Source organism: Oncorhynchus masou, chromosome 5 (assembly GCF_036934945.1).
Source record: "Oncorhynchus masou masou isolate Uvic2021 chromosome 5, UVic_Omas_1.1, whole genome shotgun sequence".
Classification (NCBI taxonomy): domain Eukaryota; kingdom Metazoa; phylum Chordata; class Actinopteri; order Salmoniformes; family Salmonidae; genus Oncorhynchus; species Oncorhynchus masou.
The window spans coordinates 71,942,945-71,961,630 of NC_088216.1; the positions used below are offsets into that span (position 1 = coordinate 71,942,945).

Below are 18,686 nucleotides of genomic sequence, written 5' to 3' on the forward strand. Positions count from 1 at the left end.
GTTGAGTACAGGTCATAAGTACAACACACAAATCTGAAAGATGTTTCATTTAAAACATATACAGGTGATTGAACCACCATTTAATGGTATTGTGGCAGCCATTTCGGACTTTGGGAGCCATAATGGATTTGGAGTCAAATTTAGGGTAGCTCCCTAACATACAGTGCCTTGCGAAAGTATTCGGCCCCCTTGAACTTTGCGACCTTTTGCCACATTTCAGGCTTCAAACATAAAGATATAAAACTGTATTTTTTGTGAAGAATCAACAAGTGGTACACAATCATGAAGTGGAACGACATTTATTGGATATTTCAAACTTTTTTAACAAATCAAAAACTGAAAAATTGGGCGTGCAAAATTATTCTTCTTGCCAAGGTGTCTATTAATCTGATACCAAAAAGTAAAGCTTACATTCATCATAAAAATTCTTAGTTGATATTTCCGCCTATTGTATCTATCAATCTAACCATTTAAAGTAAAATATGTTTTGTCTTTTGTTCTACCTCGGGTAGGGGCATGTCTATAAATGAAGCCCTTTTTGAATATTGGTCACTGGCCTACTCCCAATGGTTCTATCCATCCAGACGGTTTGTCCTAAAACCCAAATGTAGGTTTTGCTGAGCCTAGTGCCTAGAGTTTTTCCTGGTCAGACAGTAAGAAGGTAAGATAGTTTGTAAAATACCTTTTAAATTGTAAATAACCCTAACTCGGACCCAAAACCACATACAGTATTTCATGCAGTACATTGCAATTGCTATGAGAACAGTTGATCTGCTCAAACCACCACCAGGCAGCCACCCCAGGTTAGGACACACGATGTCAGTGGATCAGATCTATCTAAGTAGCAGAGTGGGTGTGGCTGTCTGGTTAGGACCAGTGACTGACTGAGAATCTTCTGAAGGTCATGTCAGAACAATCAACCAGTTTCATTGGATTCCAAACTGCTGCCTCTCACTGTTTCCAGTTCAGAATCAATCTCCCTGGTCCAACAAAGCCATTTGTGTTCTTCGGCTCTCTGTTGTGTGCTGTGGGAGAGACGGAGGAGATTGTTGATACCCACTGAAAGTCATGTCTGCTTCATAATGATCACAGTCCTTGATCAGGCCGACTGATAAGGAAGGACTGTATTGTCTGAAGAATTCCTCTCATGGAAAGTCACTTGAATGATGTCAGTGTGTCATGGCATGTTAGAGATAGCATCCCACGACATTTCTCTTTGAGATGTGTGGTGTCTTGCAGCTCTCTGTCTAACGGTTCCAAATTACACAGAAGATGCTGCGCTAACCCACCAAGGCACAAGAAATTGAGTACGTCTGATTGCCATGAGTAAACGTAGCCTTCCACTGATATCTTGGTATTTTGCCCATCTCTAATCTGTCAGAGAGTTACAGTTGAGGTACTGTATTGGTGGGTATCAAACAGTAGTTTTACAGGCGTCATCATGGCCAACATTACAACACCAATTCAGGCCCCCATTGAAGGGAAATGAGAGCTGGCCACTAGATGTTGGTGTCCTTGTATCCAGGGTTGGGAAGTCTACCACCCACACTGTCTCCGAGCTTTGCTCCACTGTTCCCCGTCAGCTGGTGTCAGCCATCAGATAAGCTGGGTAACAGCGCTCCATCTATGGGGCAGGGTGGGGATGGACAATAGGTCCCAGTGATGTTCAGACAATGCCATGTTGCTCTGATGTCTCATTGTCTTCCCCACCCATCTGAGCTGTTGCCTGGAGTGGCCTTAAACAGAGATGACAGGCACAACTTCCTAACACTGAGGCAGGTCATGTTCTTATTGTCCCTGACCTGAGTTAGAGCCAAAAGGGGCAGCACTGCAGGAATGATGGGTGGCTCTCTTTGCAAACCTTAACCCTAGACTGGAAATCCATTAAACCGCCAGCCGTAACACCAACCCGAGCTCTAACCCTACACTGGTAATACATTGTATTTACAGCCGTAAGTAATACTAACCTTGACCGTAAAGACGTTGCAGGAGAAGATGGCTGACATTTTACTTGCTCCTAACCGATTGTGATTTTAAGTTTGTTTTTTTGCATTGCTTGTAACTTATTTTTTTTACTTATTTTGTACATAGTGATGCTGCTACCATCTCTTATGACCAAAAAGATATTCTGGACATCAGAACAGCAATTACTCACCACGAACTGGCAGAAGCTATGACGTGAACGACCTACGGCTTTCCCGGGAACAGTGTGAAGAGACGATGGAGAAAAAGAGGACGGAGGTTGGGCAGACTTCTGAGAATTCGTACGCGATCAAATAAATCCCCCCTGCCTTCCGTTCTTCTAGCCAACATGCAATCATTGGAAAATAAAATTGACGACCTACGAGGAAGATTACACTACCAACGGGACATCAAAAACTGTAATATCTTATGCTTCACAGAGTCATGGCTGAACGACGACATTATCAACATACAGCTTGCTGGTTATATGCTGTATTGGCAGGATAAAATCACAATATGCAACTTTTCAGGGAAGGCAGCAACCAATATACAGTCAGTTAAGAAAGCTAAGGCTAGCTTATTCAAACAGAAATGTACATCCTGTAGCACTAATTCCAGTGTTTGGTACACTGCAAAGTCCATGGAGAAAATGAGCACCTCCTCCCAGCTGCCCACTGCACTGAGGCTAGGAAACACTGTCACCACTGATAAATCTATGATAATCGATCATTTCAATAAGCATTTTTCTATGGCTGGCCACACTTTCCACCGGGCTACCCCTACCACGGTCAACAGCTCTACACTCCCCACAGCAACTTGATTGTGTTGATTGGTTGTTCCTGTGATTTTGACGCCATTTCCGGTCACAACTTGCAGACTTGTTTATGTGTTGCTGTGCGTTTTGTTGCCAACCTTACTTTGCTACCTGACAAGTTTACGGTTTTTACTTTTTAAGTACCATTTATATTTTTGTTTTTTCCCTCAACCTTTTTTTTTTCAACTTTTTCACTCCGGGACACTTTATCTGGACATGATTCGTCAGGACCTCCAACAGCCGAAGCTAAGTGGTAACATTAACATGATGCCTTCTAATTGCAGTTGCTGTACTCATAATATACAGGAGAATGATCGCCTTCCGGCGAGGATAGCTGTGCCACAAGCACAGCTTCAGACGCAATCGTTAGGCAAGGGTAATTTCAGTGTAGGAAAGGATGAAACAGCGTCTGTGCCACCAGTAAGTCCAGATAGTAATGTTAGTATAAATCCCCATTGCACGTTCCCCGCAGCCAGACAACTTTCTCACGGTTTCATGGAGGGAAATGCTGTAGGAATGCTCAACCGGTGTAGCTCATTCAGCCTACAGAAACTTTCAACCGGTTTTCCCCATTAACCTCTTGAAACTCTGGGGGCGCAATTTCATTTTTGGATGAAAAACGTTCCCGTTTTAAACAAGATATTTTGTCACAAAAAGATTATGCATATAATTGATAGCTTTGGAAAGAAAACACTCTGAATTTTCCAGAACTGCAAAGATATTGTCTGTGGGTGCCCTAGAACGGGAGCTACAGGCAAAACCAAGATGAAACGGCAACCAGGAAATCAGCAGGATTTTTGAGGCTCTGTTTTCCATTGTCTCCTTATATGGTGTGAATGTGAGAGGAATGAGCCTGCCCTATCTATCGTTTCCCCAAGGTGTCTGCAGCATTGTGACGTATTTGTAGGCATATCATTGGAAGATTGACCATAAGAGACTACATTTTCCAGGTGTCCGCCCGGTGTCCTCCGTCGAAATTGGTGCGTCATTTTCAGCTGCTGGTATTTTTCCATGGGATTCTGAGGGGAAAGCAGGCTTCCACGAACGGCATATCAATGAAGAGATATGTGAAAAAACACCTTGAGGATTGATTCTAAACAACGTTTGCCATGTTTCGGTCGATATTATGGAGTTAATTCGGAAAAGTTGACGTTTTGGTGACTGAATTTTCGGTTCGTTTCGGTAACCAAATGTGATGTACAAAACGGAGCGATTTCTCCTACACAAATATTCTTTCAGGAAAAACTGAACATTTGCTATGTAACTGAGAGTCTCCTCATTGAAAACATCCGAAGCTCTTCAAAGGTAAATGATTTTATTTATTTGGTTATCTGGTTTTTGTGAAAATGTTGCGTGCTAAATGCTACGCAAAATGCTAAGCTAGCTTGCAATACTCTTACACAAATGCTTGATTTGCTATGGTTCAAAAGCATATTTTTAAAATCTGAGATGACAGTGTTGTTAAGAAAAGGCTAAGCTTGAGAGCAGGCATATTATTTTCATTTCATTTGCGATTTTCAGAAATCGTTAACGTTGCGTTATGCTAATGAGCCTGAGGCTGTATTCACAATCCCGGATCCGGGATGGGTAGTATCAAGAGTTAAGCAACGAGTCGGAGTCAGAGGCCGAGCCTTCTCTTGTCTCTTCACCTCCAGTTACGGGGTCTAAGACGCCGAAGCTTCCCACCATTAGCTCTGACAAATTGAAAACTCTAGTCATTGGCGACTCCATTACCCGCAGTATTAGACTTAAAACGAATCATCCAGCAATCATACACTGTTTACCAGGGGGCAGGGCTACCGACCTTAAGGCTAATCTGAAGATGGTGCTGGCTAAATCTAAAACTGGCGAGTGTAGAGAGTATAGAGATATTGTTATCCACGTCGGCACCAACAATGTTAGGATGAAACAGTCAGAGATCACCAAGCGCAACATAGCTTCAACGTGTAAATCAGATAAAAAGATGTGTCGGCGTCACTCGCTCTGAGACCTGAAGTAGTTGTCCTCCTTGAGTGCCGCGGCTTTTGGGTAATGGGTAACGGTGCTTCGTGGGTGACTGTTGTTGCAGAGGGTCTCTGGTTCCTGCCCGGGTCGAGGAGAGGGACGGAAGCTCTACTGTTACATACAGATGTGCAGTCAACTGATGAGCCTATCCTCCTGTGAAATTAAATGAGCGGCCTTTGACGCGCGATGGTTCATCGGCTGTAAATGGGAAACGAATGTATCTTGTGGACAATAATGGGAGAATCACCTCAATCACTTGTGGCAGGATGCGGCTGAGATATATCCAACCTGTCACTAATTTCCCTCTGGAATGTCAAGTAGCGAGGAATCCCAGAGTGGAAAGTAGGCTACTTGGACAGATACGGGTATGGCATGATTGCGGCGTGTCTTCCTTTCCAGACTTTGGGCTAAATCCGCTCACAAATCTAACATAACATTTCCTGGGAGACGATAGCGATCATCATGCGCAAAAAAGGCATTCATGTCTCTGAAAACTCTATCTTTTCGAAAAGCATGGTTTTCAATATCTTCCAATAATGCAAGAACATGGTTACCTTTAAAAAAAAACTTTGACACTCAAAATGCTAAGCTAGCTTAACATACTCTTACACAAATTAGTCCATTGCTATGGTTCAAAAGCATATTTTGAAAATCTGAGATGACAGTGTTGTTAAGAAAAGGCTAAGCTTGAGAGCAGGCGCATTATTTTCCAATTTCGGCGCAGGACACCGGGTGGACACCTGGTAAATGTGGTCTCTTATGGTCAATCTTCCAATGATATGCCTACAAATACGTCACAATGCTGCAGACACCTTGGGGAAACGACAGAAAGGGCAGACTTACTCCTCTCGCATTCACAGCAATATAAGGAGATAATGGAAAACAGAGCCTCAAAAATCCTGCTCATTTCCTGGGTGCCGTCTCATCTTGGTTTTGCCTGAAGCTCACGTTCTAGGGCACGCACAGAAAATATCTTTGCAGTTCTGGACACGTCAGAGTGTTTTCTTTCGAAAGCTATCAATTATATGCATAGTCGAGCATCTTTTTGTGACAAAATATCTTGTTTAAAACGGGAACGTTTTTCATCCAAAAATGAAATTGCGCCCCTAGAGTTTCAACAGGTTAATTGATAATTGCTAACAAATTGTTCATGAAGCTAATGCAAAGTTTACAACAGGCTTGGACACATATGCTTCCCAAACTGCAATACCCCTACATAACCAGCAGGCAAATCACTTAGTTCAAGTCTAGACTTTGCGTAGAGATAAGATCATGTCTACGTAAAGTAAGGTTTTATAAGTAACTTATTATACGTGGTTTTCTGCGTAAGTCATACTTAAGATAAAAAATTGTAAATCCATTTTATAAATGAGGCCCAAGCTCTACAGATTGAATAGAGCCCTAAATCTGAAGTTCATTCAAACCCGCCATGGCAATGTTTACACCGTGTCTTTATTTACAATATTCATCCAGTGCCCACACACTTCTAATTCTGAAAAGGGAAAGCATACCTGTGATGGGGGACACCCTGGTACTAGTTGCATGTTTTTATACAGTACCCAAGACCACCCTGAGTTAATTTGACCATTGGAAATCAGGCTACTGCGTAAATACTGCAATACGGGTTTGATTGAATAGAGCAGTAAGTGTGCTGATCCGAGAGAGGCACACAGCGAGCTGATAGCGGGAACAGCCTCAGTATTCATCTTACACTGTTCATCTCCTCATCTCCCTCCTCATCTATTGAGTCCCACCCATGTGGCTCAGTTGACAGAGCATGGCACTTGCAACACTAGGGTTGTGGGTTCAATTGATGTGGGGGACCAGTACAAAAATTTGGATAAGACCCTCTGCTAAATTACTACAATGTAAATGTATTTCCTCCGAGGGTTCTGTCTTATATAATAATAGAGCATCACTGTCAGTCAAGCTGCCACAAATGGCTAGTAGCTCATCATACTCTCTCCGAGGAAGCTTGGAACATTTAATCCCAAAAGGTCTGAGTGATATTTAAAATATAATATGGACACATCAGAATAAAGGTAGACCATTCCATTCTTTATAAATATAGAGCTTTAATTTATTAGTCAGCAACAACAATGGAAAGGGAAGAGAAAGTAATTTACACAAGTCATTACAATAACGTCAGCTCTGTCTGTGCATTTAATCTTTTTTCAGAAAGTCTTAATTAACCGAGCAAAACAAAACAAAAACACTCCAAAAGTAAAGACACATCTTAAAAATTATTTTTTGTTTGTTGCTGTAACACCCTGTTTTCAACGAGAGGAGAGTAACAGGGGCTGTCTGGTTTTATTCTGGGAATGAATAGTATTCTATAGTGAAGAGTGGAAGGGCGAGCATGTCAATATCTGTAGGTACATTACACATAGTAGTTCTCATCCATTCAGTTTTTCTCTGTGGCACTGAGGCTGTCCCTCAGACCTTGGCTGAAGTTGACCATACAATACACTGGAACAACAGAAAAACTACAACATAGTTTTTTGTTTGTTTTATAATTACAGTACAAATACATACTCATGCACACAATGAAAAGCCAGCTTCCCAAATATTTTGGTTAGTAAGTGTCACAACATTGTTCAATGCTCTGTTCTGTAAGGGCATGTTCATTTTTGTACATGTAAAGCCAAACTCACCAATAAATGAAAATAGATGGCTCCTTGTCAGAACAAAATGGCTGCTTAGTAAAAAGGATCTTGGCATCGCACCATCTCAAGCTGAATTGTGCTTTTGTTTTTGTCAACCAAAATAAAAGGTATTTGGCCAAAGTGTGCTAGGTTTGGCCCTGGCCAATGTTTTGAATATCTAATACAAGTCAATTCAAGTCAATCTTTTAAAGATAAGAGAATAATGCCCTTTGTTCCAAAACCTTGACCCTTCCTTTACTGTCCCTCACCCTCAATCCCATTGGATGTTTAGATAAACCAATGAAAGCCTTAGAATGTTTATTTGAAAAGTATCTATGGTGTTTGTGTCTTTTTTACTTCACCATTTTCACAACTTAGTTTACCACAATTGAGCAGCTCAAAGGTAAGATTTGAATCCTTTTTTTCATCCTTTTGTTAAAATATCTATTTGATTGACCTGGCCATTCAATAACAATCATAGTGTCGACCTTCGCACTCACACAAATATGAATTGCCTTGGAAACATTTGATATATTGATACCTACCCTGATCCTGGCCATGTAGAGCTGTTTTCATGCATACTGTAGGATACATAGCAACACAGCATTTAGAACAACTGGTGTGCCTGAGACAAAGGCATATACTGTACAGTGAGGAATAACAAATGAAGCCAGAAATAAAAACCATCAACCTATTTAGGGAGCCAATAAAATAGCATGGGTATTCAATATACTCATTTAGACACCAGGTTCACAGGGATAGCTATCCAATGAGTGGAGGAATTTGTGCATCCTCTGCCATTGAACTTGCCCCCGAATCCTCCCTTCACTAAAACACTTGAAAACATTGGACAATAAATTGTGCCTTCCTGTATTATACTTATGTTAAAATGTTTATTCTATTCTACTGAGATATTTACTTTATGTTCGTATTCTTATCTTTAATATTTTCTTAATGTTGTTGCACTGTCGAGAAGGAACCTGCAAGTAAGCATATGGTTGGATGGTGTATACCATGTGTATCCCGCAGATAAGACTAATAAAACTTGAAACTTAAAGTGAGGAGTCTTTGTCCTTATGCAGTGATGGTGAGGTTACTCTATGTTCAAACAATTCCTGGCGAGCCCTTAATTTGAGTATTGAATTTCTGTCAAAGCAAACAACAAGCAAGATAGATATATCTCCATCTACCCCAACCCTCAGTTAATTTCTCTGTTTACAATGACACCTTTCAGTTCACAATGAACAGCCTTTACATGCCAGTTTACACATTCCAAACAGAGGTGTCAATGTCGAAAGATGGAAAGATGAAGAATTTTGTAATGACAGTAACAACAATAATACAATTAATAACAATAATAACAATAACATTTGCCCAAAAGGTACCTAAACACAAAGAGCATTTTTCTATAAGTACAAAGACATCCACAGAATGATTCTATATACAACCTACAATAAATACTGTGTATCATATACTGTATTGTTCAAAGGGATGTGGGGTATGTTTGTATGCCTCTTGTTTTTTACCACTTCTGTGTATTTTATTTGTGTTTTTTGATTTCTTTCACCCAGTCACTCTCTTAAGTTGAGTCTTTCCCAGTTTCCAAAGAGTGCCATTGAGGATTGGGAGAGTTAAGGGACCCCTCATGTCTCCACCTCCTCCTCTCCCTCGCTGTGATGTCGGCGGTTGCGTGGTTTCTTCTGCTCCTTGAGTTCTTTCGTGTCTTTGCCCTTGATGGCTCCCATCATTGAGTCTCCCAGCTGCCAGTAGTCCTCACAGTACTGGTTGATGAGGCCCATCTCTGGCTGGCTCAGGATGGTCAGCAGGTCCTTGTACTGACCCGCGCTGGGCGGAGACGGCCCCAGCCCCCCACCCTCCACCGGGAGGTTGTTGACGGCTCGGCTGGACAGGACCACTAGCTGCAGCTTGACCAGCGTGTGTTTGAAGTTCTTCTCTGTGGCCGTGCACTGGTACACCCCGGAGTCTGAGGGCTGGAGAGAACGCAGCAGCAGACCCTGCTCTGTCTTCAGTACCCGCCCGTCAGAGCGCATCTGAGAGAGTGAGAGAGAGAATCTGAAGTTAAATGTATACTGTTTGCTTCTCTCCCCAACCAAGGAGGGCCTACAACAGCATCTTCTGCACAGATTCTGTCAGACCTGAGCCCTGACAGTAAATCTCAGAAAGACAAAAAATAATAGTGTTCCAAAAAAAGTTACACTTGCCAGGACCACAAATACAAATTCCATCTAGACACCGTTGCTCTAGAGCACATAAAAAATGATACATACCTCGGCCTAAACATCAGCGCCACAGGTAACTTCCACAAAGAACATAAAATTCCACATACCAATTAGGATCTGGCAAAAAATACTTGAATCAATTATGGAACCCATTGCCTTTTATGGTTGTGAGGTCTGGGGTCCGCTTACCAACCAAGAATTCAGAAAATGGGACAAACACCAAATTGAGACTGCATGCATAATTCTTCAAAAATATTGTCAGTGTACAACGTAAAACACCAAATAATGCATGCAGAGCGGAAATAGGCTGATACCCGCTAATAATCAAAATCCAGAAAAGAGATGTTAAATTCTATAACCACCTTAAAGGAAGCGATTCCCAAACCTTCCATAACAAAGCCATCACCTACAGAGAAATTAACCTGGAGAAGAGCCCCCTAAGAAAGCTGGTCCTGGGGCTCTATTCACAAACACAAACAGACCCCGCAGAGCCCCAGGACAGCAACACAACACACCAAACCAAATCATGAGAAAACAAAAATATAATTACTTGACACATTGGAAAGTATTTACAAAAAAACTGAGCAAACTAGAATTCTATTTGGCCCTAAACAGAGAGTACACAGTGGCAGAATACCTGACCATTAGTGACTGACCCAAATTTTAGGAAATCTTTGACTATGTACAGACAGTGAGTAGAGCCTTGCCATTGAGAAAGGCTGCCGAAGGCAGACCTGGCACTCAAGAGAAGACAGGTTATGTGCACACTTCCCACAAAATGAGGTGGAAACTAAGCTGCACTTCCTAACCTGCCAAATGGATGACCATATTTGGGACACATATTTCCCTGATTACAAAGACCAACAAAGAATTCAAAAACAAATCCAACTCCCATATCTTGTGGGTGAAATACCACAGTGTGCAATCACAGCAGCAATATATGTGACCTGTTGCCACAAGAAAAGGGCTACCAGTGAAGAACAAACACCATTGTAAATATATTTTATATTTATGTATTTTTATTTGTACTTTAACTATTTGCACATCATTACAACACTGTATGTCTTTATTCTTTTGGAACTTTTGTAAGTGTAATGTTTACCGTGAATTGTTTATTGTTTATTTCACTTTTGTTTATTATCTATTTCACTTGCTTTAGCAATGTGAACATGTTTCCCATGCCAATAAAGCTCTTAAATTGAATTGAAATTTGAGTGAAAGAGAGGGAGCGATAGAGACAGAGAGCGATAGAGAGAGAGAGAGAGAGAGCGAGAGAGATAGAAAGTGTGTGAGAGAGGGAGAGAGTTATGACTAATGAGAGTTATGAAGAAATAAGGCATGATGTAAAGCCAGGGTAGAAACATCAGAGGAGAGGCCAAGCAGACAGCTAATTTCCTGCTCTTGTTGGCAGAACAGCATCATCACCAACCACCAACTATACCACTATATCAGTGTTATGACTACCTATACATTCTTCGACTAACTCAATCCACATTGACCTGCAGTTCAATAAGTGCTCTAGTGATGTTATCCATTGTCTCTTGATGTTTACCCTGTTATTAGCCGCTGACAGCTATTCTACCCAGAATCAGATGTGCTGAGCAACAGCCCTGCCAACTGAGCCAAGCCAATGGGGATAGGCAGAATCCAACAGAAAAGTCAATAAAACAGAAGTTACACCATAAAACTTTAACAAAAGCGTCAGAGTGAGAAAACGTGAGCTGGTCTTATGCTGTTTTATGTATGAGCCCATCCTTTGGATAATGGGAAAGTTTGGGCTTTACCACGCCAGGTTGAAGACCAACCACCTGGTTGTCATGTCTGGATGGATGTTGTCTCTTTATCACAGTAATACATCAATAGACTGACAACAGTAATACATCATTAGATTTCAGCTATCAGATGAAACATACAGCAGCCTGACAAAGACTCTTCACCATCATTATGTAACAGAATTAGAAGTGCTGTCGACAGAGAGGAACATCACGTCCTTATAGAGAGATTTACTCCTAAACCTATACCTAACTCCCTGTCAGAGAGGTGATGTATGGTTCAAGATAACAAGTCAACTCATGGTATCCCTTAATATGTCTGAGTATAAAGTTAAATTGTGCAGAAAGTATACCTGTAGATCTCAACAGTGTTTTGGGAAGAATACTAGTTTGAGTGATATTGTGAGCGTCATAGATGGCTGCTTACCTCTTTACGGCGGTCACTGTTGTCCCTTTGCAGGTGCCACTTGATGGCGGCGTGAGGTGAACGGGCCTGGCACTCCAGGAAGGTGCTGCTGCCCTCCACCCCATACTGCACCATCTCCAGGGTGTTCTTATTAGCTGAGATAGAAAGACACCATGGCAACCATAGATTCAGTATCAAGTCCCACAAAGACCAAAAATGATTTATATCTATTTGAAGAAAATGCTGGCAAGTGGGGCCTCCCGAGATGCGCAGCAGTCTAAGGCACTGCATCACAGTGCTTGAGGCAATCTACAGACCGAGGTTCGATCCCAGGCTGTGTCACAAATGGCCGTGACCGGGAGTCCCATAGGGCGGTGCACAATTGGCCCAGCATCATCCAGGATAGGGGAAGGTATGGCCAGGGGGGCTTTACTTTGCTCATAGCGCTCTAGCGACACCTTGTGGCTGGCCCGGGCGCCTGCAGGCTGCCTTAGGTGGTCAGTTGAACGGTGTTTCCTCCGACACATTCGTTCAGTTGGCTTCCGGGTTAAGTGGGGAGGTGTTAAGAAGTGGGGTTTGGCAGGCCATGTTTCGAGGATGCATGACTTGACCTTCACCTCTACCGAGCCCATTTGGGGAGTTGTAGAGTTGAGACAAGATCATAATTGGGTCGCAATTGAATATCACAAAATTGGGTAAAATTTTATACAAATGCTGGCACGTGATGGCATAAATTAAGTCAGTCCTCTCAAAATGAATGAATCACCGCCACTGAAAATCTCTAACCCATCCACCCACTAGAACTGGCAAATACTGGTCTTACCATTGGAGTTGAAGCCCCTGCACTGCCGGATGGGATTCCCGTACTTGACGTCCTGCCTTCGGCTGCGTCTAAAGGGGTCAGACCAGTATTCCCGAATAAAAGAAGAGAATAAATTACCAAGCAAATGCAAAGCCATTCAACAATCCACTGAGCCAGTCAAAAATCCATACAGCCATAAAACTTTGCATATATTCATTCAACAACCTATAGAGCCATCCAATAACATATAGAGTTGGTCAACAATAAATAGAGCCAATCAACAACCTATAGAAAGGAGTCAACAACCAAAAAGCCATACAACAATCTATAGAATCAATCAACAACATAAAGCCATTCAAAAACCTATAGAGCCTTTCAACAACCTAAAGAGCCAGTCAACGACCTACTGCAGAAAGCCATTCAACAACTTATAGAGCCATTCAACAACCTACAGAGCCAGTCAACGACCTACTGTAAAGAGTCACTCAACAATTTATACAGCCAGTCAACAATCCATGGAGCCATTCAACAATCTACACAGCTAGTCAACAATTTATAGAGCCAGCTAACAAAGTATAGACCCAGTCAGCAATATATAGAGCCAGTCAAAAATCTATGGAGCCAATCAACAACCTATAGAGCCGGTCAACAATTTATAAGCTAGTATACAATGTATAGAGGCAGTCAACAATCACTAGAGCCAGTCAACAATGTATAGAACCAGTCAACAATGTATAGAACCAGTCAACAATCTATAGAGCCCTTCAACAATATATTAAGCCAGTCAACAATGTATAGAACCAGTTAACAATGTATAGGGCCAGTCAACAATCTATAGAGCCAGTCAACAATCTACAGAGACCTTCAACAATATATTAAGCCAGTCAACAATGTATAGAGGCAGTCAACAATCTATAGAAACAGTAAACAATGTATAGAGCCATTCAACAATCTGTAGAGCCAGTCAACAACATATCCAGCCAGTCAACAATATATAGAGCCAGTCAACAATCAATGGATCCAGTCAACAATCTACAGAGAGGGTCAACAATCTACAGAGTCAGTCAACAATCTACAGAGTCAGTCAACAATCTACAGAGTCAGTAAACAATGTATAGAGCCAGTCGACAATGTATAGAGCCAGTCAACAATGTATAGAGCCAGTCAACAATCTATAGAGCCAGTCAACAATCTATAGAGCCAGTTAACAATCTATAGAGCCAGTCAACAATCTATAGAGCCAGTCAACAATGTATAGAGCCAGTCAACAATGTATAGAGCCAGTCATCAATCTATAGAGCCAGTCAACAATGTATAGAGCCAGTCTGTTATGAACTTGAGTGAAGACCCAAAAGCGGTTTTAACAGAAAACAGAGTTCTTTAATGAAAAAACAGGAATGGCATAAATCCTCTTCCAATGTTGTCAGCGGAACAAAAAGAACGTTAGTATAGTGCAGGTTGCACCTGCCAGGCAGACTCCGACAGGACAGGACAAGGTGGAAGCAAACGAGACGACAGCTTGCTTCTGGCATCAAAAATACAAACAAGAATCAGACACTGAAAGTAGCAGGAACAGAGAGAGAAATAGAGACCTAATCAGAGGGGGAAGAGAGAACAGGTGGGGAAGAGTGAAAGAGCTAGTTAGGGCAGATGTAGAACAGCTGAGGAATGAGAGACAGAGAAGGTAACCTAAAAAGACCAGCAGAGAGAGACAGAGTGAAGAGAAAGGACAGGAACAGACATAAGACATGACAGTACCCCCCCCCACTCACCGAGCGCCTCCTGGCGCACTCGAGGAGGAAACCTGGCGGCAACGGAGGAAATCATCGATCAGCGAACGGTCCAGCACGTCCCGAGAGGGAACCCAACTCCTCTCCTCAGGACCTTCCCCCTCCCAATCCACTAGGTACTGATGACCACGGCCCCGAGGGCGCATGTCCAAAATCTTACGAACCCTGTAGATGGGTGCGCCCTCGACAAGGATGGGGGGAGGGACGAGCGGGGGCGCGAAGAACGGGCTTAACACAGGAGACATGGAAGACCGGGTGAACGCGACGAAGATAGCGCGGGAGAATAAGTCGCACTGCGACAGGATTAACGACCTGAGAAATACGGAACGGACCAATGAACCGCGGGGCCAACTTGCGAGAAGCTGTCTTAAGGGGAAGGTTCTGAGTGGAGAGCCATACTCTCTGACCGCAACAATATCTAGGACTCTTGGTCCTACGCTTATTAGCGGCCCTCACAGTCTGCGCCCTATTACGGCAAAGTGCCGACCTGACCCCCTTCCAGGTGCGCTCGCAACGCTGGACAAAAGCCTGAGCGGAGGGGACGCAGGACTCGGCGAGCTGAGATGAGAACAGCGGAGGCTGGTACCCGAGGCTACTCTGAAAAGGAGATAGACCGGTAGCAGACGAGGGAAGCGAGTTGTGGGCGTACTCTGCCCAGGGGAGCTGTTCTGACCAAGACGCAGGGTTACGAAAAGAAAGACTGCGTAAAATGCGACCAACAGTCTGATTGGCCCGTTCGGCTTGACCGTTAGACTGGGGATGAAAGCCGGACGAGAGACTGACGGAAGCCCCAATCAAACGGCAAAACTCCCTCCAAAATTGAGACGTGAACTGCGGGCCTCTGTCGGAAACGACGTCAGACGGAAGGCCATGAATACGGAAAACATTCTCGATAATGATCTGAGCCGTCTCCTTAGCAGAAGGGAGCTTATCGAGAGGAATGAAATGAGCCGCCTTAGAGAATCTATCGACAACCGTAAGAATAACTGTCTTCCCCGCTGATGAAGGCAGTCCGGTGATAAAATCTAAAGCGATGTGAGACCACGGTCGAGAGGGAATGGGAAGCGGTCTGAGGCGGCCGGCAGGAGGAGAGTTCCCAGATTTAGTCTGCGCGCAGACCGAACAAGCGGCGACAAATCGACGCGCGTCACGTTCCCGAGTGGGCCACCAGAAACGCTGGCGAATGGAAGCGAGCGTACCCCGAACGCCGGGGTGGCCGGCTAACTTGGCAGAGTGGGCCCACTGAAGAACGGCCGGACGAGAAGGAACGGGAACGAACAGAAGGTTCCTAGGACAAGCTCGCGGCGACGGAGTGTGAGCGAGTGCTTGCTTTACCTGCCTCTCAATTCCCCAGACAGTCAACCCGACAACACGCCCCTCAGGGAGAATCCCATCGGGGTCGGTGGAGACCTCAGAAGAACTGAAGAGACGAGATAAAGCATCAGGTTTGGTGTTTTTTGAGCCCGGACGATAAGAAATAACAAACTCGAAACGAGCGAAAAACAGAGCCCAACGAGCCTGACGCGCATTAAGTCGTTTGGCTGAACGGATGTACTCAAGGTTCCTATGGTCAGTCCAAACGACAAAAGGAACGGTCGCCCCCTCCAACCACTGTCGCCATTCGCCTAGGGCTAAGCGGATGGCGAGCAGTTCGCGATTACCAACATCATAGTTACGTTCTGACGGCGATAAGCGATGAGAGAAAACGCGCAAGGATGGACCTTGCCGTCAGAGAGAGAGCGCTGAGAAAGAATGGCTCCCACGCCCACCTCTGACGCGTCAACCTCAACAACAAACTGTCTAGAGATGTCAGGTGTAACAAGAATAGGTGCGGATGTAAAACGATTCTTAAGAAGATCAAAAGCTCCTGGGCGGAAACGGACCACTTAAAGCACGTCTTAACAGAAGTAAGGGATGTGAGAGGAGCTGCCACCTGACCGAAATTACGGATGAAACGACGATAGAAATTAGCGAAGCCCAGAAAGCGCTGCAGCTCGACGCGTGACTTAGGAACGGGCCAATCAATGACAGCCTGGACCTTAGCGGGATCCATCTTAATGCCCTCAGCGGAAATAACGGAACCGAGAAAAGGGACAGAGGCGGCATGAAAAGTGCACTTCTCAGCCTTCACATAAAGACAGTTCTCCAAAAGGCGCTGGAGGACGCGTCGCACGTGCTGAACATGAATCGAGAGAGACGGTGAAAAAATCAGGATATCGTCCATGTAAACGAAAACAAAAATGTTCAGCATGTCTCTCAGGACGTCGTTAACTAGTGCCTGAAAGACAGCTGGAGCGTTAACGAGGCCGAAAGGAAGAACCCGGTATTCAAAGTGCCCTAACGGAGTGTTAAACGCCGTCTTCCACTCGTCCCCCTCCCTGATGCGCACGAGATGGTAGGCGTTACGAAGGTCCAATTTGGTGAAAAACCTGGCTCCCTGCAGGATCTCGAAGGCTGAAGACATAAGAGGAAGCGGATAACGGTTCTTAACTGTTATGTCATTCAGCCCTCGATAATCCACGCATGGGCGCAGGGACCCGTCCTTCTTCTGAACAAAAAAAAACCCCGCTCCGGCGGGAGAGGAGGAGGAGACTATGGTACCGGCGTCGAGCGAAACCGACAAATAATCCTCGAGAGCCTTACGTTCGGGAGCCGACAGAGAGTATAATCTACCCCGGGGGGGAGTAGTTCCCGGAAGGAGATCAATACTACAGTCATACGACCGGTGTGGAGGGAGAGAAGTGGCCTTGGAACGACTGAACACCGTGCGCAGATCGTGATACTCCTCCGGCACCCCTGTCAAATCGCCAGGCTCCTCCTGTGAAGAAGAGACAGAGGAAACAGGAGGGATAGCAGACATTAAACAGGTTACATGACAAGAAACATTCCAGGATAGGATAGTATTACTAGACCAATTAATAGAAGGGTTATGGCGCACTAGCCAGGGATGACCCAAAACAACAGGTGTAAAAGGTGAACGAAAAATTAAAAAAGAAATGGTTTCGCTATGATTACCAGAGACAGTGAGGGTTAAAGGCAGCGTCTCACGCTGAATCTTGGGGAGAGAACTACCATCTAAAGCAAACAAGGCCGTGGGCTCCCTTAACTGTCTGAGAGGAATGTCATGTTCCCGAGCCCAGGTCTCGTCCATAAAACAGCCCTCCGCCCCAGAGTCTATCAAGGCACTGCAGGAAGCAGATGAACCGGGCCAGCGGAGATGGACCGGAAAGGTAGTGCGTGATCCAGAAGGAGAGGCCTGAGTAGATGCGCTCACCAGTAGCCCTCCTCTTACTGATGAGCTCTGGCTTTTACTGGACATGAGGTGACAAAATGACCAGCGGAGCCGCAGTAGAGACAGAGGCGATTGGTGATTCTCCGTTCCCTCTCCTTGGCCGAGATGCGGATACCCCCCAGCTGCATAGGCTCAGCATCCGAGCCGGCGGAGGAGGGTGGCAGTGATGCGGCAGGTGGCAGTGATGTGGAGAGGGGAGCAACGGAGAACGCGAGCTCCTTTCCACGAGCTCGGCGACGAAGATCAAACCGTCGCTCTATGCGAATAGCGAGAGCTATTAAGGAGTCCAGACTGGAAGGAACCTCCCGGGAGAGGATCTCATCCTTAACCTCGACGAGGAGACCCTCCAGAAAACGAGCGAGCAAAGCCGGCTCGTTCCAGTCACTAGAGGCAGCGAGAGTGCGAAACTCAATAGAATAATCCGTTATGGATCGATTCCCCTGACATAGGGAAGACAGGGCCCTGGAAGCCTCCTCGCCAAAAACAGAACGGTCAAAAACCCGTATCATCTCCTCCTTAAAGTCCTGATACTGGTTAATACACTCAGCCCTCGCCTCCCAGACTGCCGTGCCCCACTCACGCGCCCGTCCGGTATGGAGAGAAATGACGTAGGCGATGCGGGCTGCGCTCCTGGAGTAAGTGTTGGGCTGGAGAGAGAACACCACATCACACTGAGTGAGGAATGAGCGGCACTCAGTGGGCTCCCCAGAGTAACACGGCGGGTTGTTGATCCTGGGCTCCGGAGACTCGGAAACCCTGGAAGTGGGCGGTGGATCGAGGTGGAGTTGGTGAACCTGTCTTGTGAGGTCGGAGACTTGGACGGCCAGGGTCTCAACGGCATGTTGAGCAGCAGACAATTCCTCCTCGTGTCTGCCTAGCATCGCTCCCTGGATCTCGACGGCGGAGTGAAAAGGGTCCGGAGCCGCTGGGTCCATTCTTGGTCTGATTCTTCTGTTATG

At 44.7% G+C, this 18,686-nt stretch overlaps 1 protein-coding gene across 4 annotated transcripts in view; it reads right to left on the reverse strand.

The window, feature by feature from the left end:
- Nucleotides 1–6,835: 6,835 nt before the first annotated feature.
- The window catches only part of LOC135540208 (semaphorin-3F-like), a 116,392-nt gene continuing 104,541 nt past the window's right edge, over nt 6,836–18,686 (reverse strand). For 2 of the 4 annotated variants that reach the window (XM_064966696.1, XM_064966694.1), the window contains 3 exons: nt 12,667–12,734; nt 11,865–11,998; nt 6,836–9,476 (listed from right to left, as the gene is read on the reverse strand). In XM_064966696.1, the coding sequence (XP_064822768.1) occupies nt 9,069–9,476; nt 11,865–11,998; nt 12,667–12,734 (610 nt within the window). In that variant the 3' untranslated portion in view covers nt 6,836–9,068. Of the gene's footprint in view, nt 9,477–11,864; nt 11,999–12,666; nt 12,748–18,686 lie in introns of all 4 variants that reach the window. The other 2 variants (XM_064966695.1, XM_064966693.1) reach the window with 1 other exon arrangement.